Source organism: Gymnodraco acuticeps, unplaced genomic scaffold (assembly GCF_902827175.1).
Source record: "Gymnodraco acuticeps unplaced genomic scaffold, fGymAcu1.1, whole genome shotgun sequence".
Classification (NCBI taxonomy): Eukaryota; Metazoa; Chordata; class Actinopteri; order Perciformes; family Bathydraconidae; genus Gymnodraco; species Gymnodraco acuticeps.
The window spans coordinates 675,905-702,266 of NW_022989835.1; the positions used below are offsets into that span (position 1 = coordinate 675,905).

Below are 26,362 nucleotides of genomic sequence, written 5' to 3' on the forward strand. Positions count from 1 at the left end.
TCCAGGCCCGTCTGAAGTTTGCTAGAGAGCATTTAGATGATCCAGAAGAGGATTGGGAGAATGTCATATGGTCAGATGAAACCAAAATAGAACTTTTTGGTAAAAACTCAACGAGACGTGTTTGGAGGAGAAAGAATGCTGAGTTGCATCCAAAGAACACCATACCTACTGTGAAACATGGGGGTGGAAACATCATGCTTTGGGGCTGTCTTTCTGCAAAGGGACCAGGACGACTGATCCGTGTAAAGGAAAGAATGAATGGGGCCATGTATCGTGAGATTTTGAGTGACAACCTCCTTCCATCAGTAAGGGCATTGAAGATGAAACGTGGCTGGGAATTTCAGCATGACAATGATCCCAAACACACCGCCCGGGCAACGAAGGAGTGGCTTCGTAAGAAGCATTTCAAGGTCCTGGAGTGGCCTAGCCAGTCTCCAGATCTCAACCCCATAGAAAAGGTTTGGAGGGAGTTGAAAGTCTGTGTTGCCCAGCGACAGCCCCAAAACATCACTGCTCTAGAGGAGATCTGCATGGAGGAATGGGCCAAAATACCAGCAACAGTGTGTGAAAACCTTGTGAAGACTTACAGAAAACGTTTGACCTCTGTCATTGCAAACAAAGGGTATATAACAAAGTATTGAGATGAACTTTTGTTATTGACCAAATACTTATTTTCCACCATAATTTGCAAATAAATTCTTTAAAAATCAGACAATGTGATTTTCTGGATTTTTTTTTTTTCCCTCATTCTGTCTCTCGTAGTTGAGGTATACCTAGGATGAAAATTACAGGCCTCTCATCTTTTTAAGTGGGAGAACTTGCACAATTGGTGGCTGACTAAGTGGTGCCCCACTGTACATGTTTGTCTACAACCATAGCTAACTACATTCATAGTGGTCTACACCTATAGCGGGCTACAACCACAGCGGGCTACAACCATAGCGGGCTACACCCTAGCTAGCTGCATTTATAGTGGGCTGCACCCATAGCTAGTTACACCCATAGCGCCGGGATCCATTCTACACAGTTTTCTGCTTTAGTTAGTATATTTTTGATGTTGCTCTTCTCTGATCTGTTTTAGACTGTGGACGAGCTGTGTGTTCTTGAATGAGTAAGACCTCTGACCTCTCTCTCTGTGACTGAGACACAGTCAGCTTTTTCTTCAAGTTTCTTAGACCACAGCTGCTCATGTTCAGCTTTTGTCTCCTGGCAAAGGTGTGGACTTGAAACAGTTAAAAAAGAAACTGTGCTCCGCTATTTAAATGTAAATCCAGATCCTGTAACTATAGGTCATATCTTAGTGCTTCTTTAACTTTTAAAGCAGCTTTTTGCCTAACTGTATTCTTGTCTTTCTCTAGTTCCCCAGTGAACCAGACTGCTGTGATTCACTTCAACATCTCCTTCAGCTCCAAGCCCGACTACACATCTGTGATCACACTGCCTGAGCAGGTAACACATGACACCAAATACAGGGAGAAACACAGTCCTCATCCTCCAAACTGTGAACTTTGACCCAAGATAATAAAAGAGACGTTTGCTTGACTGGACTCACAGAGAAGACATGCTGTTGTCTCTGTTTAGGTGTTGCTGCCAGAGAAAGAAACCTCAGTGATTTTCTTTGTGACGGCCCACGATGTTGGTCAGGTGACCTCATACCTGCTTACCAACAACACAGAGCTCAAGAGGTGGGTGTCTGCATAACATCAGAATAAATCAGAACACTTGATTTTCCCTTGGAGAAATGTTGTTTTGTAACATCACAATCTGTCCCTTACACAAAGAATAACATGCTGCACCATCACTGACTGTAAGCCTTATTCTCTCTCCTCTAGTTCTATCAGGATCCACTTCCTGGTTGTCCATAGCAACATCCTGTCAATAATCTCTCAGGTGATTGGCTGGATTTACTTTGTAGCCTGGTCCGTGTCCTTCTATCCACAAGCCTGGGAAAACTTCCGGAGAAAAAGGTAGAGTTCTGTCTGGCCTCTTTCTCTGAGAATATATTTAACTTTTCAGAATTGTGTGTAGTGTATACCCTCCCTTTGCTTTGGTAAGTGATGCGTTGATGATGTCCAAAGCTACATAGTGAGCCGTCTTGCTTTATCTCAACTTTCTGGACAGTTTGAGCACTGGCAAGAAGAGGGTAGTAGGTAAAGACAAAGGTTAGATGAATAAGGTGGGATATCAGGTGGGATAAGTATAGGTCGTTGGAATTCGGAAGAGTCGATTTCTGACCCACCTACCCGGGCAATTTCTTTTACATTTTGAGCCCTGCGTGATCTGTGGGATTCAAAAACTGAATTAGTGGACAATTCCAAATTTGACACCAATTGAAAAAATAACCAGAGTCAATTAGTACCATAGACTGTATATATAAGATTAGTACCCTTACATGAAATGATTTCCCTTCAAATGCCAAGATAGTGTAACTTAAAAACCAGCAGGTAACTGTGAAGGTAAACTTCTGTTGTTGCAATGTTGAGGTAGAATGAAGGAGTCTGGAACCGTCGTTAGCCAAAGCACTGAGAGTTTTATTGATCACAGTACATTAATTACATACGGCCGGGAGATCATCTTGGTTTCACACTGTCCTGTGCTCCACCAAGATAATCTCTGAACCAAAGCCACAAAACATCGCTGCTACACGAGGAGAGGCCGGCCCACAGAAAGCCCGCGTTTACCTAATCAATAGCCGATGGGAGACAATGAACTACTTGTCTCAAGGAAACGCAGACAAGCCTGAAACCTTCCCCCACAGGATATGGGAGAAGCGTTTGACCTGTGACCTCAACTTACAGAGGAGTTTTTGACTGATACCATAAACACATGTTTGCAGTATCACAGAATCTAAGAAACTCTATAAACAGATCAGATTAAAATATTCTCTTACAGATTCACTCTTTTTATCAATCTATTGATAACCAATTAACATTAGTCTAAGAATATTTCAGTCAATACTTAAAATCAATAGGCGTCTTCAGAGTTGGGTGGGCTCAGATACATTCATTACATTAAAAAGTAGAACAAGATTGAAAACATTTCAATCACCATGATTGAACACAGTCAATCATAATACAAAATCATCTCTCTTCAGTGCTTGGCATCTTTTGTCAAAAGGCACAATAATAAACACATGGGATACAAAATATTATAGCAAAATATATGTTTCAAAAATAAGATCTTTTATCATTTATCACTCAGTTAATCTCATTCATCAAACACAAATTCTAAATCAGCTTACATCTCAAAGATTTACTTTAAGTTAATTACTTATTAAAAAACACAATTAGAATTTAGGATTATAAGAAATCAATTGAGGTATAATTTAGGATTATGAGAAATCCAATTGAGGTATAAATCAGAATCATGAGAGATCCAGCTAAGGTTAGTTTAAGGTATACATTCACAGTGATGAATCGATCAATCTGTAATCTGTAAAGTTACAGTGTCCTCAATCTTTAACATTACTTTACGTTTACTTCATTACGCTTTATTCAAGAGTAAGGCACTTAGTAATACATTTATTTCATTCAAATACATTTGTTCAAAATCTGAAAAGGAAAATCAGACATTTTATTTGTATAACAACCTGAAAAGGAAAAAATCAGACATTTGTCCTTTAATCCAGTGTATCAACTGTAATCAATTATCAAAACATCTGTTCTTTATTCAGAATATCAACTTTAAACAACATCTCAATCGCTGAATGGAGGTACCCACGGGTCGGAGATCACGATGGAGACCCAGGGGTCCGGAAGCTCGGCATTGTACATTAATATTGTGTCCTGTACAGTTGAATGTCCAACTAGCCTTTGTGGGGCCTGGAGGGCAGTCTTGGCAACCCTTCGTATGGCTAATTTAACCACAGTGATCAAACAGATCACTAGGATTAGCACAACCAAGATAAACACTGAAACAGTAACAACAAATTTAACCAGCCCCGCTCCCCAAGATCCAAAAGTTCCACTTAATTCCCCAAATGTAAACCCATGAGTTTCATGCAATTATTTTATTCCCCTGGCAGTATCATGAGCCATGTCCATAACTTCAGGTATAACATCAGATATGAAAGAACAACACTCACTTCCTATCACCTTGCATGTTCCTCCTTGGGCAGCTAAGAGGAGGTCAAGCGCCATACGATTCTGTAGTGCTACTGTCCTAACTTCCTGCAATTCTTTGTGTTCAGCTAACATCGCTGTGTTGGATACATTTAGATGATGTTCTACAACTTTAGACAATGCGACAATTTCCTGCTGAGTGACATAAATACCGTACCAAGGCAAGAATAGGCTAGCTATCTGTTGTCCTTGTGTAATTGACCTGCTGTTCCTGTGTAGAGAGGGAAGTATTGCTGCAATCTCAGTAGCCTCTACTTTACGGATTAAAGGGATTAGGTAGGCTAGATAACAGGTACCATAAAAAACATCATATGGCACACAGCCACAGGCCCGGTCCCCACAAACTAAGTAAACTCTCTGTGGGAGGGGAATTCTGGCCAAATTTACTCTCACTATGGCGTTACAGTCGCTGTTTCCCACATCAGGAGAGGTGTGAGATCCTACTGCATTCTGGAAACAGATGGACACATTCTTCCATTCATGCACAACAATTGGGGGAACATATACTGAGCAGTCACGTGTAGGGGGCTTGCCTAAGGGTATTGGCTGCGTACAGTCATGTATTTTAACCTCAACGGAGTCCACTGTTCTAGAGCCAAACCAGGGCACCACTGTTACCAAAGCTTCAACTAACAAAGCGGGTGTGTGTGGTTGCATTGTACATGTTGGACTTGTAAAGTTAGCTGAACAATTAGTCTGAGCTAGAGCTAACTGGAATCTATATTCAAAAGCTAGGTTAACGTATTTCTTCATATATATTAGTTTTAAAAACATCAAACGTTTGAAACCGTCAGGCAGGTAATCTTTATTTACTGTATCAACAATGAGAGAGACTAAGCCCTTGTACTGTAAAGGTTTTTCAGAGTCTATGGGGTAGGAAGGAGTGTAACAATCCTCAGCCTCATCGCTAATTCTAGATGCTATGTCATTCCAGTTTACTAAACCGTAATCAGCTTTTGTGAAAGGAATTGGGCTAAACATAGGAGAATGCATTGATTCTGGCATATTTTGGCACAACCAACAGTTGCTAACATTACGTTCATGTGCGTAGTCTAACATTAAACTTACTGCAGAATTAGTTTTAGTTTGTTTAAAAGGAGTAATTAAGGCCTTTTTTGAAGAATCTACCTCGCCTCCTGATTGTTTAAGTGGAGTAGATGGAACATTTGTTTTGCTATTTGGTCCAGTAACTGTGCATGCAGTATCACCTAGATTGGGAACGCGGTAATCTGGCTTCCGCACTGTACATTTTACCTCCTTCCTTATCAGTGCCTCGAACTGTTCTACCGTGCTACACCACAGTTCTGGGGGCATTTCTTCGATGGTGTTAAGAGCCATCCTTACCCCCTCTGGTGCGAACCTGAACCAAGCGTACTGGCTTTTTGGATATATCTCCCATGTTGGGTAAACTGAGGACACAGGAAACACAATAATACAGTTAGATGAGTCACATATTGAACTTGGGCAGTTAAAGGCAATAGTCTCTGACTTATGATCAGGGAGGGAGACAATCCTCCTTATTCTCCCTCCTTTTCTCTCTCTTTGTGTCTCTTGCACCATACTGAATGTCTGTGTGGTGTTTGGATACAACCTGTCCTTGTCGCTAGGCACTTCTTTGCCCGTTGGTGTTGTTTTGCCCTCAGGGTCTGGACCCTGAGTGGTCAAGTCGTCTGCGCTCTTAGATAAGAGCACCTTATTTTCTCCCTCAGACGGGCGAGGTCCCTCGCCACCTGTCGTTGGGATTTTCACAGCTTCATCTAGCAGGGCGTTCTTGGCCAGGTACAGTAAACCCAGAATGACGATGATGATGACTGCCTTCACACGCCAGCATCCGGTAGAGGAGAGAGACGACATCTTGAAGCGTGAATCCACTCCGCTCTACCTTGTACTCTCAGGGCTGTTCTGGTCACTATTAATACCTGGAAAGGACCTTTATACCTGGGAGACAAAGAATCTTTTTCAAGCGATTTGATTAGTACATTATCACCAATCTGAAAAGGGTGGGTGGGCTCCTCACCAGGCTGGGGGAGCCTGTCAGCCACCTGCCTGTGAAACTTTCTCAACATGTCAGTTAGATATTTGACATAGTTAGTCATGTAATCCTCTGTCCACAAAAGAGTGAGTCTGTGGGGCATTACTGGAGGACTAGATCCTGTGAACATTGGCCTTCCCATCAATACTTCGTGTGGGCTGAGCCCTGTCGTTGCATTTGGTGAGTTTCTGATTGAGCACAGAACTAGCGGCAGCGCGTCTACCCATTTTAGTCCTGTGGTCAACATTGTTTTAGTGAGTTTTTCCTTTATAGTCAAGTTCATTCTCTCAACCTGACCTGAGCTCTGTGGATGATAGGGAACATGCAATTGCCATTTGAACCCTAACACTGTAGCTAGACTCTGGGTTATCTTAGAAATGAATGCTGGACCTCTGTCACTGTTAATCCCTGCTGGAACACCAAATCTAGGGACAACATCTTTGAGAAGACACTTTACAACTGTTCTGGCGTCTTCTTTTCTGGTAGGGTAGGCCTCTACCCATTTGGAGAACTGGCACACTATTACCAAAAGATATTTGAATCCTCGGCATGGTGGCATGTGCGAAAAGTCAATTTGCATATTTACAAAGGGCCCCGAGGGGGGCGGTAAATGTTCATGCTGAACTGGACCTTTTCTTCTTCTTGTCTGCTGGCATATCATGCATCTATCTACAAGGGTCTGTGTAGCTAGTGTGATGCCTGGAGCAAACCATTGTGACTTTATAATCCCATTCATCCCTCCTTTTCCTACATGTGATTTTTCATGTGCAACATGTGCCAAAACATGGAGGAATGAACGGGGACAGACCATCCGGCCGTCTGGGTGGAGCCACAAGCTGGACTCAGCGTCAAGTGTACAACCTCGTCTTAGCCATAAATCTTTCTCCCTAACATCAGCGCGGGCTTGCATGTCCGCGACATCATTAAAGGAAGGCAAACAAATGGTTTCTGCGGGTTGTGTCGAGGGGCATTGGAGCACCATAGAAGAGGAGGAAACTGCTGCTTGTTTAGCCGCGGTGTCGGCTAACGCATTTCCACGCGAAATAGGAGCATTAGAATTTGTGTGAGCAGCACATTTAACTACTGCTAGCTGTGCAGGGAGCAGGATAGCGTCTAATAGCTCAGCTACTAACGCATGATGTTGAATAGGCTTACCAGCCGATGTTAAGAAACCGCGCATTTTCCACAAGACACCAAAATCATGGCACACACCAAATGCATACCTGGAGTCTGTGAAAATGGTTGCAACTCTACCTTGAGCCAAAATACACGCCCTGAGCAGAGCATACAACTCTGCAGCCTGAGCTGACGTGCCATTTGGCAAGGCCCGGCTTTCTAAAACTTCCTAGTCATTCACAACAGCGTAGCCTGCTAACGGCCCGTCCACACAGCAGCTTTTGGCGATTTGTCCACCGCTTCCAGCGCGTCTCCGCCCATTGACTTTGAATGGGGATGACGTCACTTTCCCTCGCTTGTCGCCGAACTGCATTGTGGGGGGGCGAGGCGAAGATTTCCAGGATGTTCAGGATTCCAAAGTTGAACAATGTTCAACTTTTGAGGCTGAGCTGGAAGCGACAGCCAATCAGATCCGTTTATGCAAATCTGAGGGAGAACGAGACCCGCAGTTCATTTCTATATTCCACAAAAATGGAGGAGAAGTTAGTTATTGCGGTAGCAAATCACCCGGTTCTTTATGACCAGTCCCTATTTACTTACCGGGATACAAACCGGAGGAACCAGGCATGGGGGGAGGTGGCAGAGGCAGTGGGGGAAACTGGTAGGTTTTCGCTTGTTTGGGGATTTTATATCCAGTTTACTTCGTTGCTAGTTTACTTCGTTGCTAGCAAGCATAGACAGTATCATTAGCCAGCATGGAATGTAGCATCAAATAGCACCATAGACATTAATCTCATAAATGTTCAAAATGTTAAAAAAATAAATGTTCATCATAGCCCTTCCTATTTGACAATAGTGTAGAAGAACCGGGTTTTTTTGCTTTGTATGTCGGGGGCGGGATATTCATGTGATATTCATGTGATTGGTTGTTGGTCGCGAAATCCCCAAGCTGTCAGACACGCCCAGCTCCAGGATTTTCAAGATTTGGTCAAAGCTGCTGTGTGGACACACCGTAAGTGTACTGTGTCAGACGGCCTGCTCGCAGACCCGTCTGTGTATAGAATCATATCTGAATTAGGGATAGGAGTTTGCAACATATCAGCTCTGGGGGAGGAAGACATGTCAATCGTTGTGACGCAGTCATGTGTTATTTCAAAATCTGGAATTGGCACCAGTGTAGCTGGGTTTAGGGGGGGGGGAACGTTTAAGAGTGATGTGTGGACTTGAAAGAATTACCGCTTCATAACCAGATCGCCTTGCTGCCGTCATATGCTGAGTAGCAGAGGTGTTCAGAATATGCAAAACTGCATGTGGGACATGTACTACACCAGGGGTGGCCAACCCGCGGCTCTCGAGCCGCATGCGGCTCTTTGCCTAGTTTCATGCGGCTCTTCAGTTCATATCGAATTGTATATATGTGAGTTTGGGGGAGAGACACTGACTCCTGAATAGTGTTGCACGGTGTACCGATACTTGAAAGGTACCACGATACCCTGCCGTTAAAAACGTTACTATTCCTCCGTTTCATTAGTATCGGTACTTTAAGAATGACGGGGGAAAGTACTCCGGTGAGAAAGCGCTGTTTAATAAGAGCCGTGTGTGTTCAGCGCTCTGCTTCCATTCCCTGCACTGCAGCCTTGCCTGCTCTGCAGTCCCGCCCCTCTCAAGCACGCTCTAAGTCCTTCCCCTCTCAAGCACGCTCTAAGTCCCGCCCCTCTCAAGCACGCTCTAAGTGCCTCCCCTTTCTCATGCACGCGCTAGCTGCCAGAGCATGTGAGAAAACGAGAAGCATGGCTGCAAGTGGGAGTGCAACTGCCTCTGCGCCTCGGCTTGTTGACAAAAAAGACGCCAGAAGCGAAATTTGGAAGTATTTTAGCTATATCTCTGACAGTGAGGGCAAGCCTACGGACACCACGAGGCCCGTCTGTAAGAAATGTATTAATTTGATTTAATACGAATTATTGTCATTTATTTGTATTTATTGTTCTCATTGTTTAAAAGTGTGTGTTCTGGTTCTGGTGTGAAATAAAGCACAATAATTACATTGAAGACTGTTTCCCTTTTTTTAAGAAAAGTATCGAAAAACAATCGGAATCGCAATTCTTGACTTGGTATCGAAAACAAAATGTTGGTATCGTGACAACACTAGCTACTCCTGACAGTTAGACCTGATATTTAGTAGGTCTGTTAAGTATTGCATGCTGATCATTCTGATGTAATTTGGCCGGTCAAAGTTGTTTGGGCTCGGATAAAATCGCTCCGTTACTTTCGTCCCGTGTTACTTTCGTCCCGTGTTACTTTCGTCCCGGCTCTCCCTACGTGTTCACATTGAACATGTGCTCTTTCATTAACTAAACTAAACGCTTTCATTTTAAGTTGTGAGTTTAGTGTTTTTGACCCTAAGAAACACTGATGCATTATTCAATAACAATAATCCACAGCTCCTCTCTGCTCCAGAGGATTTAAAAAATATATATCCCAATGCCACAAAAATGCATCAGTGACGTGGTTGAAATCTTGTCTCCAGAAAACAAAAAACTGAAACAAGCGGTATCAGTGACTGTGTGTTTGATGTGGCTCTTTGCAGTAAAATAGAAAAAAATTGTCTCTTAACCTCTGACTGGTTGGCCGCCCCTGTACTACACAGTCACTGGCCAGTACAATGGGAGAGGATTGTTTTACAACTATCGCAACTGCGGCCACAGCCCGCAGGCATGAAGGCATACCAAGCACCACAGGGGAGAGTCGAGATGAGTAGTATGCAACAGGCCGGAAATTAGAGCCATGCTTCTGCACCAAGATGCCCGTTGCAAAGCCCCCCTTCTCATGGACGTGCAGGTGAAACGGCTGATGGTAATCAGGTAGACCCAGGGCGGGAGCCGATGTGAGGGCTCGCTTTAGGTCCTGAAAGGCAGTGTGCATGTCCTCAGACCATTGAACAATGTTAGGGGCAGCCTGCAGAGTGGCAGCACGCAGGACAGAATCCATCGCAGCATACTCAAAAATCCAGTGTCTGCAATAATTTGCCATGCCCAAGAAGGAAAGCATGTCCTTCTTTGTGCGAGGTGGTGGTACTTTGTTCAACAAACAAATCCTTGCTGGCGAGAGGAGACGGTGTCCATCCCTCAGAATGTGACCCAAATACGTGACCTCAGTCTGGCAGTATTGCAACTTGGCCAGGGATGCTCTGTGTCCGCATTCAGAAAGTCTTTTCATGAGCAGAATGGAGTCGATGCGACAGGCGTCTTTATTGGGAGAAGCTAACAACAGGTCATCTGCGTACTGAAGCAAGGTACTACCTCCTGTCAGGACCAAAGTGTCCAGATCTCTCCTCACAGCTGCTGCATACACTGTCGGAGATTCAACAAACCCCTGTGGGAGGCGCGTGTATGTGATTTGTTTACCTTTAAAAGTAAATGCAAACAGATACTGGCTGTCTGGATGCAGAGGAACAGAGAAAAATGCTGAACATAAATCAATCACTGTGTAGTACTTAGAGTCCGGGGGCAGAGAAGCTAAAATCGAATTGGTGTCCGACACAATTGGAGCTGTCTGAATGACAATAGCATTAATAGCTTGCAAATCCTGGACAAAGCGCCACTCATCAGGGCGATTGTGTTTAGGTATGGGTAGAATTGGAGTATTACAGGGACTAGTTGTGTAAATTAACACGCCCTGATCAAGCAAAGATTGGATTACTCCTTCAATCCCCAAAATGGCTCTATGGGGCAAATTGTACTGTCTGATAGCTGGCAATCTGGCGTTGGCTTTAAGTGTTACTCGATGTGGAGGCGCTGAGGCAACAAAACCCACATGATTCTTGTGTTTTGCCCATAATGTAGCCGGGACTTCTGAAAAATCTGAGGGGGGGCCATACTCTGTGGAGGGGTTTGGTTGTAAAGGAAGGAAGGTGCTTTGGGGAAGAGCAATCGGCTCCGCGAGACGAAGCAGGAAATGCTCCTCTCCAAAGTTAATTACGTTAGGTGCGTGTGTGTGTGTGTGTGTGTGTGTGTGTGTGTGTGTGAGAGAGGGGAAAGTGAGGCTTCCAGCTGGGCCTGGCAGCGGGCTGCCATGGCCCCCACTTCCTTTGGGTTACTGCCTGGCGTAACAGCCACCGTTATGTAGGGGAGGGTTTCTTCAACATGGAGAACCTGCTGGGGTGTTGTGAGTCTTGATGGGTAATGCACATCCTTGTCGGGAAATGAACAAATATTGTTCACTTGTCAACCGATCTGATTTGTTGCAAAAACCTCTTACTGATTGCGCGTAGTCATCTGACGGATTAAAGGCTGCTGTGCAATGACAATTCAACACAGGTCGCATAAGAGACATTAAAGATGCACAAACCGGAGAAATGCTAGCAATCTTCTGAATCCCTGTTGTGGAGAAAACAGAAATCATGTTGAAATCTGGAAATGACCAACAATAAAGGTTGTCTCGCGATGATTGAATGAATTGGACTGCCTGATAGACCTTACTGTCAGGAATTGTCAAAAACAATCCGTCTGAAGTGCAATGTATTGTTGCCTGGAATTTACATAGTAAGTCCCTGCCCATTAACTTAATAGGACTTCCATCTGAAATAATGAAAGAGTGTTGCACGTTTGATCCATTAATTGAAACTTTAGTGCTCTCTGAAATGGGTTCGGACATAGAAATTCCAACAACACCGATAGTTGTGACAAACTTATTGGTTGCTTCACACACTTTCTCCTTAGTACGCACGGCAGACAAGGTGGCTCCGCTGTCAATCAAAATATCTACAGCCGTACCACTAAAATCAACGGGCATAATCGGATCTTCACGCGGGTTATTGGAAAGGCGAATTGTTGCTGCTTGAATGGGGAAATGCTGTGAATCTGATCCTATATCTTCTTGGCCCCACTATCTTCTATTAAATCCACTTTGTTGAGCGTTCTGCTCCTGCTTCTGTCTGTCATAACGTGGAGGCTGCATTAATGCCAGATGTCCGGACTGCTGGGGAAGGTTAGGGGGAAGTGCGGGCTGGGAAAAGGGGGGCTGGGTGAGGGGGGGCTGTGTATGCTGCTGGACCCCCCACCGCTTACCACACTGTCCTGCCCAGTGATCCGTTGCTCCGCAAACATGACATGGCATCAACTTTTTGGGATTTTTGTTCTGCTGCTGTCTGCTCTTATTATGATAATCCTGTGATCTCCCCTGATTTTGATACTGCTGGGTGTGGTTTTGTCCCTGAGTTTGATAAGCCTGGGTGTTTTGAGGAAATTGTTGAGGCATTTGTGAAATTCTGGGAGTAAGAAATATTTGGCTCCTATGCAACGCACGCATTGTGGCGATAGTCATTTTCCAAGATTTAATTTGCCAATCCGGAGTTGACATCATGTAGGCTTGAGCTGTCTCTGGGATTAAATTATGTAACAAGGTCTGTATGGCAAACAAATCATTACCCTCTCTTTTAATTCCCGCATTATTGTCCCATACTGTCATGAAACGCTGGATACATTCTGGGACATTTTCTGCTGGGTCTTGTACACAAGCCGTCACTTGGGAGAAATCTGTGTGAGTTTTAGCGCATGCTCTGATAGCCAATGCAGCGACGTTTTGTATCCACATGTCTCGCGTCTGTGTCGTGGGCCAGTCCCCTGCGGCTGTACACTCAGGAAATTTAAACTCGTCTCTGCACGTGGGCCAATCGGCTTTGTATGTTAAGATTATCAGCTGTTTAACATCATGAACCAAACAGTTATAAACTGAACAAACATTAGTCAACCATGACAGATACTCATCTGGACTTTTAGTGGGACTGGGAGCGTGGTTAGTGACATCAATGACCTCAGCGGGTGTCCAGGGTTTGCAAACTGGAACATCTCCTATCAGAATTTTCGGGGCGGTCACACTATCTTCAGAATTATTATCCTGAGATGTTTGCATTGTCGTGTACATTTTACGCTGGACATGTTTTGGAAAACTGGTGCCGTACGGCGAACCTGTGTAATCTTGTAAACGGAGTGGCGGAGTGCGAGGAGTGGGGGTCAATAGCGGACTGCCATGTGAAACATTCCCCTCCCCCGCTGCTGCCCTCTGCTCGGCGTGTGCCGATTCTAATTCTCTATATTGTTCTGTGTGATATCTCAAACCATTTTTATTCATGATAGCTGCAGCTGTCATTAACAGATCATCATCGGAGTTTCTCGCAACGGGATTTGAGAGTTCTGTCGCGGGAATTATTTTCGTACAGAGAGATACAGCCTGCTTTCCGTCCAACAGCCCTGCATCTGTCAAAATACAAATGAGCTGAGATGGGGTTGGAGTTTTGCCTTTTCGTTTAAGCCAATCAAACATGACTGATTTTGCAATGTCTGGAGCATTTTCACCGTGTCTTTCCCTGATTCTAGACATGTTGAGCTCAAGGCGCTGATTGATAAAGTTTCTCAATGTGCTGCTAAGCAAATGACAACTTTTTTGCACATTGAGAAACTTTATCAATCAGCGCCTTGAGCTCAATGGAGCCTCGCTCGCTGCCAACAGATTTTGCATTCTTCCGCTCCTCATAACCTCTTTTTTCTGCCATTGTCATCCAGGCTTTCACACATTCTGTCATGTATTTCTGATCCCTTGAACAATTTGAATTATCTTCCACCAGTTTAAATGCTTGCCACAACACGGCCATATCAAAACTACCTGTCAGAGGCCAATCAAATTGAATCAATCCTTTCTGATTAATCTGTTGTGAGTGTTCGCAAAGTAACGATGTAAACGGCATAACTTTAGACCAATCCAAAGTTCTTCCGACAATTCCAGACGGCATGTTTGGAGAAAACAAATGCGTGTACTGGTTTTCTGCAATTGGGTGTTTTTTAAGTGTCTTTGTGTGTGAAATCGCTTTCCTCTTACCAACTGAATCGTTTGTGGAGGCAGTATTACCCATGTTTAACGGTTAGTACAATAAAACAAACACTGCAATTAGACAAACAAACATGTACTCGCAACAAAATCAGCGCCCTGGCCAAAAAAAAATCATCCAGTTTAATTTAGTCCGAAATTACGGAAACGTCAACGGGAGCACTGACATATCTGTTTAATATGGGCTCTTCTCAGCCATATTCAATCTATTGATGAGCAATAAACTACCTTATTCTCAATCAAAACCACTATGCAAATGTAGTGGTAAAACTGCTCAACCGACCGAGAGCAGAGATTTTTAATTAATTCAGTACTTATTTTTTTTTTTTAAACAACATCCAATTCAATAATCCGTTAGTTTATTAAACACAGTGTGAATGTAATATTCTGCCACCACCCTTCCCATTTAATAGCTAAATTTAGTTCTTGAGCTTATGGTGTGATTAACAGAAAATACAAGTCTGTGTTCTTAAACATTCCTCGTGTGCCGTTCACCACAGGGGGGAGGGGAATTCGCCCTCCCTCCTGCAGGCCTGAGCAGACACCCGAAAACGGATTGGTCTGATTTAAACCCGTTGAAATCTCCAGAATTCGGCAATTTGTTTCAATTACAAATCCTCACATTGCTTTTTGAAACAGAGGTTCCACCTTGCTGATGCTTTCCTTAAGGTCTCTCCGAATATTTGCAGTGTGTGATTGTCCAGTAATTTAATTCTAGAAACCACACACAGCGGAAATCGTTAAAAGTTGATGTTCCGAGGTTATTTATTAGCCCCAAATATTCTTATTGTTTTATACATGAGCTGTGCTTGCTTTTGATGGCACTTGCCCCAGCAGCAATCACAGGAAAAACCGGCCAGGATAGAATCCCCTCGACACCGATTTCTCAGGTTATGATTAAGCCTTCAAATGTAGAGTGGAGAGACCAAAACAAATTGCACTCGCGCAGTTTCACAGATAATTTTGATACCGTCAATCACAGAGTCTGGTAAGGTAGTTGTTCAAATAGATTTGAAAAAAAGCACTTACCAGTCTTCTGAAGAAATCTCGGTATCCTGTTCGTAGACGCCAAATTGTGAAGGTAAACTTCTGTTGTTGCAATGTTGAGGTAGAATGAAGGAGTCTGGAACCGTCGTTAGCCAAAGCACTGAGAGTTTTATTGATCACAGTACATTAATTACATACGGCCGGGAGATCATCTTAGTTTCACACTGTCCTGTGCTCCACCAAGATAATCTCTGAACCAAAGCCACAAAACATCGCTGCTACACGAGGAGAGGCCGGCCCACAGAAAGCCCGCGTTTACCTAATCAATAGCCGATGGGAGACAATGAACTACTTGTCTCAAGGAAACGCAGACAAGCCTGAAACCTTCCCCCACAGGATATGGGAGAAGCGTTTGACCTGTGACCTCAACTTACAGAGGAGTTTTTGACTGATACCATAAACACATGTTTTCAGTATCACAGAATCTAAGAAACTCTATAAACAGATCGGATTAAAATATTCTCTTACAGTAACCAAAGAAAGTAGAACATGTGAAAAGGGTATCCATGTTACACAGTCAAATGTACACAGAGCAAGACACCATATCAAATGTTTGTTTACTGAAAATGTAAGTTATTACCCATGTAAATGTTTACATAACAATGTTGAACTGATCCCCACATGTGTCTTCAGTGTTGTAGGTCTCAACTTTGACTTCCTGGCTCTCAACCTGACCGGCTTCATCGCCTACTCTGTCTTCAACATAGGACTGTTCTGGGTGCCTTATATAAAGGTAACTCCATCACTGTGTATGCAATGAAGCATGTTAAGAACGGAGCTGTCCCTGTTCAACAGACATGGGGACAGTTAACAGTGCCCACAGATTTCACAGGAGACTGACATGAGGATATGAAGTTTGATTTGTTGCAGGGATTGACGTGCACTATATATATATATATATATATATATCAGCGACGTGGAGGCAGAGCCTCACCTGTCATACTCCAATGTAACGGAAAAACAACTAAAGAAAAACTAAATAGTAATAATAATAAAATGTCTCCACTGATCTGTGTTGTAAATGTGATTTCTGTATGATTCCAATCGCTTTTTATAGTCAAAATCAGCAAATTTTCCGAGCTCCGCTACAACTACGGGTAGCGATGAGAAGTGAGGCAGGGACGAGCTCTGCCTCTCGTAAGCCCACAGTAACTGGCTGGAGCGCGGGCACTAATGTAGCGCGGGCACTTATTTTGTGAGCGCGCTCAAGCCAGTTACTGTGTGGTGAGGTGAGGCACAGATGAGCTCTGCCTCACCTCAGAATGCGTCACCCCACAGAAACTGTCTGGAAAGCGGGCCCTAAGCGCATGCCTGCACCATCTCACTGTATGTCACCAATGTAATGTTTGTAGATCCCTCTATTACATTTATCCTCGCCATCCATAGTCTCTAAATAACTTATTTCACGTATATATGATATTTAGGCTCGCCGTACAACGGCAATGAAAAAAGCACCTGGAGAGGCAGCCATAACCTCTGCCGCACTGAAGGGGGCGCACGTGAGCCCACAGGTTCTTGTTGCTACTGTTATTCTACGCAGAGACGGTAGCAAACAACAAACTAGACTTTTGAAACTAGAGGAAGATAAGGAGGACTTTTACAAAAAAGTATTAGAGATTGTTGTCCAGAAGGATAGCATGGACTTCATCTTCAAGTCACGGTAAGACCACAATTGTAACGAACATGGGATCTTACCAGAGATGGGGACTCGAGTCTGTGACTCTGACTCGAGTCGGACTTAAGTCGCACACACAGAGACTTCAGACTTGACTTGGACTCCTGCTCAAAAGACTTCGGACTCGACTTGGACTCGTGTTTTGGGACTCGTGAACAATCATTGTGTTTTCTATTTTTGGCGTATTAAAGGTGGGGTAGGTACATTTGAGAAACCGGCTCGAGATCGCTAGAATTTGAAAATACACAACCGGAGAAAATCTGCCACTTCCTCACAGAGCCCCTCCTCCAACACACACGAACGCGCACATGACCAATGAGGGCACGAGATAAGTTTGTGCCCCGATGGAAGGCTGACAGGCAGGTAGGCTATCCAGTTACTTTAGCCGGGCCGGCTATCGGGATGTTAAGAGCATTCCATGGAATATAACAAAAAGTGTATCTCGAGCCGGTTTCTCAAACGTACCTACCCCACCTTTAACATTAACATTAACATTAACATCATGGTAACACCATGGCGACCGGCGGCACACCTGCAGCTGTACCGCTTGTAATTAGGTTCAACTATAAAAACTTCGAACAAAACGCCGGCGGCACCAACAAAAGGAGCGCACACTGCAAAGTCTGCAATATTAAAATCAAGGATGCTGGTGCAACAACGTCACATTTCATCAGGCACTTGAAAACTCACCCGGAGAGGTCAGTCACATTAACGCATATGGACGGTTATAGCAAACATGTTTAGCTCAGCATCAGCTATGTAATGTTAACTTAGCTTGCTACTAGCTTTGTAACTGAATATTTGAAAAGATGAGTGAATGTTTGCTTGTCACACTTGTTTGCGTTGAGTGGCGTTGACATCCAACTCTTGACATGACATAAAAAAGGTCGGTAACGTTAATCATTACGTTCCGCTGCCACCATCTACTGGCTAACGTTAAACGTAGAAAAATACATAGTTACATACATAAATACATCTGTCGGTTTATAGGCAGGTTACAGGTTTATTGTTGACCACGTAACGTTAATGTTACAGGTTTATCAGGTTACCATTACACTGGGTTTGAGTGAGAGGATAGAGGAATATGTTTATTTATAGTAGACTTAAAAGATGTCATTAGAGACCCAGTGTAATTAAACAATACGGTTGCAGAGGTCAAACTGGCCAAATGGCTAGCCTAGTGAATGTTGAAATGTTACCAGCCACTCAATAGATTGCCATTGTTATTTTTGGCTGGTGCGTGCAACATACAGTACCAGCCACTTGCATGATTTACCAGCATTTGGCTGGTAAATGGTGTTAATGGTAGATTTCTCTTTTGGAACAGGTCATGTTTTAATATCACCAGTTCAGTATATTTCAGATAATATTGCAGCAATAGTTTTTTAGTTGAAAATGGCACAGAACAAATGTTTACTTTGAAGTACTTTTAACACAGTTTCCCTGCGGGGGATTAATAAAGTATTTGTGATTCTGAAGTGTTTTGCTTATAAGTTGTTTGCATTTAGCTAAAGTGTGATGTTTTTCCTCATATTGCATTACAATAGCCTGTTTAAAGTGATCATATAACAAACAACTAATCAGTACTGATACTGTATGCTAATAGATATAGGAGTGATAATAATACAATAAATGCTTTGAATGTCTTAGATATAGCTATGCAGTATTCTTAACAGACTGGATAGCAGCAGACAATAGAAGGCTTATTACAACCAGAAGAGATATGAGACTTTTATTTTTTAGAGACTTGAGACTTGACTTGGACTCGTGACCAAAGACTTGAGACTTGATCAAGTCTCACCCCACAAAGACTTGAGACTTGACTTGGACTCGTGACCAAAGACTTGAGACTTGACTTGGACTTGCAAAAAAAGACTTGTGAACATCTCTGGATCTTACTAAGAAAGAATAATCCAATATTTAGACTTTGGGTATCCTTTTGTTGAACGGTCTGTTTAAAATGAATTGAAGCATCAGACTAAAAAAGCTTTTGAAAATAACCGAATATTTCGATTAAGGTCAAATTTAAAAGAAAGAGTCAGTGCCTCACCAGCCATGAACCTCACCGCACGTCACTGATATATATATATATATATATATATAGCCCCTGTACTGTCCTTTTTGACCTTTTCAATGCTGTCTGATCATTACCGGAAATAACAACATCAACTTTCGTATTTATTTTCATTTAAAATGTTAACTGTGCAGCGTTTTGATTTGTTCAAGCAATTTTATTATTGTATTTGTCTTGTGAAAGGTCAAATAACATTGTCCCCAAGTGGCAGCCTCTGTAGTGCAGGGATTCTAAAAGGCTACACTTCCCAGCCTTCTAAGAGATTAAGATATGGGTAATGTAATGTGTTCGTTATTCTCGCGTCCAGGAGAGAAGCTTTAAAAGGAGACTAAATGGAGTCTCTGAGAAGGTTCAAATGGTTACTTTAATTAAAAATATGGCGCGGTAATGTTACAAACAGAAGATTGTTCAGTCAGAAAAACAGCTGTGTTCTGGCTCTCGTGAGTGAAGGAAAGAGGGCGAGGACCCCTTTTTCAGCTGTTAAATATCCTCTGCTGGCTCCTCCCCGTATGCCGGTTGGCGCTGCTGGGAGCCGGTCCTCCACGTCTCCAATGTTCGTTGTTGCGCATAACAGAGGATTCAGACATTGTACATTAAATAACTAAACACGCCTTTTCTCCTCCTTAACTCTTTCATGACTTTTCATTTAACACATTCTAAACGCTGTAATCAATACTCCAAAAAATACAGGAAATACTTCACGGCAGTTTGGTTCCCGGTCGTTCCGGATGTTGTCACATGCTACCCACATCTGTAAACAATAACGTATTCAAATAAACTGTACCTTCATTTAATATTCAGCAATAATAATATCTCGACGTCTATAGTTGTAGTGTTGAAATCAGTAGGTTTCGGTGTGCAACACTCCGTGTCATATCGCTACTAAATTCACCTCTATAGTAAATGGTATATTAGCCACATGCTAAATGCTAACCGGAGATGAAGGATTTTCAGAATAAAAGCTTAACAACTGGTTGTGCACAAGAACTTCTGGTTTTTCAGTATAAAACAGCATTTAAACCATAGACTGTATATATAAATGGACGTAGTGTTCGTGACATCACCCATAGAATTCTGCAGAGTTGCCGTGAAGCCCTTAGTAGGCGGAGTCGGCCACTAACGGCTCGACTGTGACGTCAGAGTCTAATCCCGCCTGCTCCAAATAAGGGCAAAGAGGCGGAGCCGAGGCGGGACCTGCTGCCTCCGAACTGGAAGTAAAACAGAGCTAGCTCAGGCTAAGAAGCTAAGCTAACATGAAATACATGCATACCAAGTTACTGCTAACAGTGTAGTTCCCCTATATAAACGTTACATTCATAATCAAATGAGACAATCTGCAAAATAATTAGCTATATTTTGTTATTCTTAATGCTTGTCATTCACACGTTGAGAAAAGACGGACTCCACCGCCCGGACCTAACGGAGCCGCAGTGGGCTAGCTCCGGGACGCCGGCTGGAGCTAGCCCCCTGCGGCTCCGTTAGCTCCGGCGGCCACCACTGGGATAATTGGGTCCCCTATTAACATTTGCTCCTGTTTAGCATTATGGGCGTCATAGCCATAGACTATAAAAGTCTTACCCAAGGCTGAATCATAAACTAAAATGTATATGTATGCATAAAGGGTTACGTCTCGTCCTTAGCTGGCTAATAAGTAACAAGCTAAGCTACCAAGCACACAAACACCTGCGAACGGGGTTAACATGTATAATATTATCATTTTAGACTTCTTGGAAGTTCTGTTAGTACATTCAAGCGCACAGCAAGACATTTTAATTGTCTGGTATTTGTAACAATATTCCCTAAAAGGCACAATCACCACGAACACTGCTAAAGCTAAAGGGTCAAGTACAGTACTATGACTAACTAACGTTGTAGCCTAGCAGAGTGGACAAGTTGCTGTTAGCTGACAGTGAGGCATGTACTGTCCATCAACGTGACCATGCCCTAATTTATGCAAAAACGTTAAGACCTAATATAAATAAAAGGGTCGTGTTAGAAAACAATTCACTCACAGATTCATAATCATGAAGGTGGAATCTAACTATATCGATAATAATATTTATTGCATCCATGGGTAGAAACATGTTTTTTTCTGCTGTAAAGTTGGGCATTTTAACATGGGGGTCTATGGAAATTGCTCCTTTCTGCAGCCAGTCCCTAGCGGCCCATGTATGAACTGCAGTGTGTGGCACTTCCGTATTGGCTTCCCGGCTGTTCCCCAGAGTTTGCCGCTTGATTTAAACCTTAAACTGACGGTATGTTTAAGGTACTTTATGCCATTAAAAACATTGATTTTAATTTCTAACAGTAACCTGTGTGGAAGATGCCGTGGAGTCACACTTTTTAACCATCAAATTATTTGACGTATACAATAACAGATGGAAAGGCCATCTAAGTTTGTTTATCATTTGGGATTGCTTCTTTCTTTTTTTTTTTTAATGTGATGGCTATTGTAAAGGCCTGTCGCGGCTTCCTTCCTTTGTGTTCTATCAAACCACTTAAACTCCTTAGACAGACAGTTCTAACGCGTTTCCTTCATCACATTTGTTTTACTCACATTTGGATGACTTGCTTGGCCTCCGGTGGTATGTTGATATTGTGCTATGTGTTTACTCCAAATAAAATGACCAACTTTTCACACATTCAACAAAGAAAACCGGCCTTTACAGTCAAATCAAACAAGAGGCAAAACTCAAATCAAATAATAAACAACTTACGTGGATTTTCTCTTTTCCTTTATTTGTAAAGGCTTGTATAACTTAAATGGTTAAAAACGGTCCCTCGATGGCGTCTGCACGCAGGTTGCCCAACTCTGGCTCTAGGGGCTAGCGGCGTGGGAATTGTAGTCCTTTGTGCCGTCTTGACTACAGATCACAATTAGATGGCCTTTTTTATTTTTTTAATATAAAACAAAAATACTGACTAACAAGGCCCATTTCCCTGTTGAATGTGGGTGGAAATGTATATTTTGTATTTCTTTTGGTTAACCATGTGCCGCATTTCATCAAGCCATCATCAGAAGCCAGAGAAGTGAACTAGCAACTAAGTCAAAGTAATACATTAGAGATGTCTGTTTAAAAGGCGTCTCAGTGGCTTTAGGAAGAAATGACAGTATCCTTTTTATGTATTCATTTTTGACATGAAGTGTCTGACTGACGGCCTCTGCTGTGTCCCCCCTGCAGGAGGAGTTCCTGAAGAGCAACCCCGATGGAATTAACCCTGTGAGCGCCAACGATGTCTTCTTCAGTCTGCATGCTGTCGTGTTCTGTGTGGTCTACATCGGCCAGGCCGCTGTGTATGAGGTGTGTTGACATTGTAGAGAAGCGTACGTTTATAGTGAGATGTGTGTTGATGTGTGGATCATGGAGTGGCTCTCTGTGTGTTTCCTCACAGAGGGGGGGGTCAGAAGGTCTCGCGCACAGCCTGCTTCCTGCTGGTGGTTGGCTGGACGTTTGCCTTGGTCAGCCTGTTTGTTGCCGTAGCCAAACAGATCACCTGGCTGGATTACCTCTACTATTTCTCCTACATCAAACTGGCAGTCACTCTGATCAAATATGTGCCACAGGTGAGAGATACACAAAGTCTAGTTATTAAGAAATATGAATTAAGATTAGATTAGATACACTTTATTCATCCCAAATTGAAGAACAAATTGTCCCAGCAGCATGTTAACATGCATTAGTTAAAAATATAATTATACAAAGTAAAAACAATAACATAATCAGTAACATCACAACTAGAAAATATATATATATATATATATATATATATATATATATCAATAGAGGATCCATTATTATTATTATTACAATTATTTATATTAATCAAATCATAACATGGGATTAATGATAATCTGCACTACATGAACATGTTGCATTTTATATATAAAAATGGCTATCAAAAGGGTAATAATTATTGTAAATGAATTACTTGTTGCTAGCCACTTGAATATCAATTATTATATTAACTATGATCATTTCATTTACACAACTTGGGTTCCAACAGTAACATGGTGAAACCAGTAATGTAGTCTCATAAAATGCATAGTAAGTAATATACACTGAACAAAATATAAACGCAACACTTTTGTTTTTGCTCCCATTTTTCATGAGATGAACTCAAAGATCTAAAAATGTTTCTATATACACAAAATAACTATTTATCTCAAATATTGTTCACAAATCTGAAAAGATCTGTGATAGTGAGCACTTCTCCTTTGCCGAGATAATCCATCCCACCTCACAGGTGTGGCATATCAAGATGCTGATTAGACAGCATGATTATTGCACAGGTGTGCCTTAGGCTGGCCACAATAAAAGGCCACTCTGAAACGTGCAGTTTTGCTTTATTGGGGGGGTCTGGGGGGGTCCGAAAACCAGTCAGTATCTGGTGTGAGGGGTAGAATTAGGGTTAGGGGTAGGGTTAGGGTAATGTTGTGAATTGAGTGGCCTGTGTTCGTCATCCATAACATACGCCTGCCCATACCATAACCCCACCACCACCATGGGCCACTCAATTCACAACATTACCCTAACCCTAACCCTAACCCTACCCCTAACCCTAATTCTACCCCTCACACCAGATACGGACTGGATTTCGGACCCCCCCAGACCCCCCCAATAAAGCAAAACTGCACATTTCAGAGTGGCCTTTTATTGTGGCCAGCCTAAGGCACACCTGTGCAATAATCATGCTGTCTAATCAGCATCTTGATATGCCACACCTGTGAGGTGGGATGGATTATCTCGGCAAAGGAGAAGTGCTCACTATCACAGATTTTTTCAGATTTTTGAACAATATTTGAGAGAAATGTTTATTTTGTGTATATAGAAACATTTTTAGATCTTTGAGTTCATCTCATGAAAAATGGGAGCAAAAACAAAAGTGTTGCGTTTATATTTTTGTTCAGTATATATATAAATACAAATAATTACCTTTACAATGTCTGTTATTCTTTAAAGGATTTCTGAATGAATCGATGATGCTATTAACAATGTACTGTCAACATGTGTTGGCCTTGGTTCCAGGGCATGTTCCTGTGTATAGAGAATTTGCTGATTAAAAAGGATGCAATGCACGTGTTCAATGTCAAGTTTGCCAAAACCAACATATATCACTTTATGATGGTATTGATTACAATGCTAGTCCACAAAATTCAGTTTAACATTATAAGTAGTCAGTTTAACATTATAAGTAGTCAGTTTAACATTATAAGTAGATGATAAGTAGATGGTCGAGCCTTGTTTGATGAGTGTTGCTGTTGTTCCTCCAGGCGTACATGAACTACAGAACGCAGAGCACCGACGGGTGGAGCATTGGCAACGTGCTGCTGGACTTCACAGGGGGAGTCCTCAGTATTCTGCAGATGATCCTTCAGTCTTACAACAACGGTAAATATTGGCAGCTAACATTGCTAACAACATTTACTGGCAGCTACATGTCCATGATGTTTGAATGCTAGCCTAACACAGGAGACAGGACTAACATGCACTTCAGGCCTGCACAGCTACATAACACAAAGCACAGAGACGCTAGCATTACAACACACACAGGAGACTTAGGTCTGACCTCAGGAACAGGTATGTAGCTAATATTTGTTTTCCACTATATTAATGCCCTGACTAAAGTAAATAGTTAACTTTAATTAAAATGTGTATTTGACACAATGTTCATTTAAGTTTCTGTGGTTTAAACTCTTAAACTAAATAAACTGCGGAGCTCCATTGGACCAAATGAAGTTAGTATAATATGTCTAAAGACTGAATGTTCGTGTAGATGTATTCAGGGCCTACCTATGTCAAAAAAGGGGATAATTGGATTATTTCAGAGCATTGACTGGAAACTAAAATGTTGACGCTGGAACTGATTTTAATTACATTTGTCTTGTTCATAATTGTTAAGCTTATTCCTAACAATTGTTTTTTAAATAGGCAAAAGTGTAACCTTTCCTTAAGGGTAAAGGAAATCTGTCATCCCAAGAAAAAATATGCAAACACATTATTTGTCAGTATAAAGCCTGGTTTTCAATCATTGTGGCCTCAGAGACACTCCCTACGGTAGCTGTGAAATGATGTAGAAACTCCCTTAAACATCAGTTCATATATTTTATACAATTTGAGAATAAGGTGAAAAATGGAAGTGGTCTGCTGGTAATAATGTCCAGCATAGTGATCATGTGACTGACAGCTGTGTTTCTCTCCTCAGACGAGTGGGTGCTTATATTTGGCAATCCCACCAAGTTCGGTCTGGGTGTTTTCTCCGTGGTGTTCGACATCCTCTTCATGACTCAGCACTACTGTCTCTACAGACAGCGGCCACAGTATGAAGCTGTTACCGGGCAACCAGACTGATGCTGCCTGTAGACGGAGTGTCAAAAGAACCTTACAAAGGAGCACGCACAATAAGCACATACTGTTTCAAACTGCTGGAGAAGTTGTGGTGCCTGTCGTATTTGACTTCCATCATATGTTCTCTTCAGCAGCTTGCCTTTTAAAATGTATACCTCAGGGTTAGCGGGGCCTTTTTTTCTTTACTCTGTTTGACAATTATTGATGGAATGTATAAAAACCAATTATGTAACGATGACGATGTATGCACCTTCTTTTTATTTTTTTACCACTAAAATCATTCTTCTTTTTTTTATATAACTAGGTTCTGATTGATGAATTGCCATGCTCGTATTATCAGACACAGATCATAAACAAGAAATGACAAAGATATGTTTCAGGTTATAGATGCCATCTTTACACATGGCATTATAATGTGCTTTAGGTAATCAGACTGCATTGGAAAGTGCTTGACCACATTACAGTACAGGAAAATGTATCATATAGGTGTTGTGGAAGGATTGTGATCCAGAGGTAGTCGGAGTGTCACTACATTGAACACAAGCGTCTTCAGTCCATATACAACCACTGAGCTCTGAACATCCAGTTGTTTTCATTTTGCACCTGCAATATGAAACAACATGAACAATCCAAAGATGTATCCTTAGTGCAAATTAAATTGTTTTAATTTCATCCTAATTCACTTTCAGCTTTCATGTTTTTGTTGTTTCATTCAACTTAAACTTGATCTGCTTTAGTTATAATTAATATTTCTTAACCCTCCGGTATCACTGGACGTTTTTGTCCATATGGGTCATTCTTCACTTTTCATTTTGCAATAACTTTGGTTGTGTTGGTGCAAATGGCCTGATTTTTTTGTAACAAGGCTATTTTCTCGATCTATTTTGGAATTCAAATTTCAATTTTTGAAAGCGGTCTTTAATTCACAGTGTAACAATTCGACTATGCAAATTAGTCATTCGAGACAAAAATGTCCACTGCAAAAGACTTTGATGAAAACATTATATTAAAAGGTTTTTTTCACAACTTCTTTGGGTTCAATCTTTAAAGCAACTTCCGCCCTAATAG

General features: G+C 42.1%; 2 protein-coding genes across 2 annotated transcripts in view; both read left to right on the plus strand.

The window, feature by feature from the left end:
* ctns (cystinosin, lysosomal cystine transporter) overlaps positions 1-25,532 on the plus strand; it is a 28,981-nt gene extending 3,449 nt beyond the window's left edge. The window contains exons 4-11 of the mRNA XM_034235324.1: positions 1,359-1,449; positions 1,582-1,685; positions 1,833-1,967; positions 15,832-15,931; positions 22,130-22,251; positions 22,341-22,512; positions 24,220-24,337; positions 25,152-25,532. Coding sequence (XP_034091215.1) covers positions 1,359-1,449; positions 1,582-1,685; positions 1,833-1,967; positions 15,832-15,931; positions 22,130-22,251; positions 22,341-22,512; positions 24,220-24,337; positions 25,152-25,297 — 988 coding nt within the window. The 3' untranslated portion in view covers positions 25,298-25,532. The remainder of the gene's footprint in view (positions 1-1,358; positions 1,450-1,581; positions 1,686-1,832; positions 1,968-15,831; positions 15,932-22,129; positions 22,252-22,340; positions 22,513-24,219; positions 24,338-25,151) is intronic.
* The window catches only part of mrpl55 (mitochondrial ribosomal protein L55), a 40,379-nt gene that overhangs the window by 7,755 nt on the left and 6,262 nt on the right, over positions 1-26,362 (plus strand). The gene's annotated exons all lie outside the window — the stretch shown is intronic.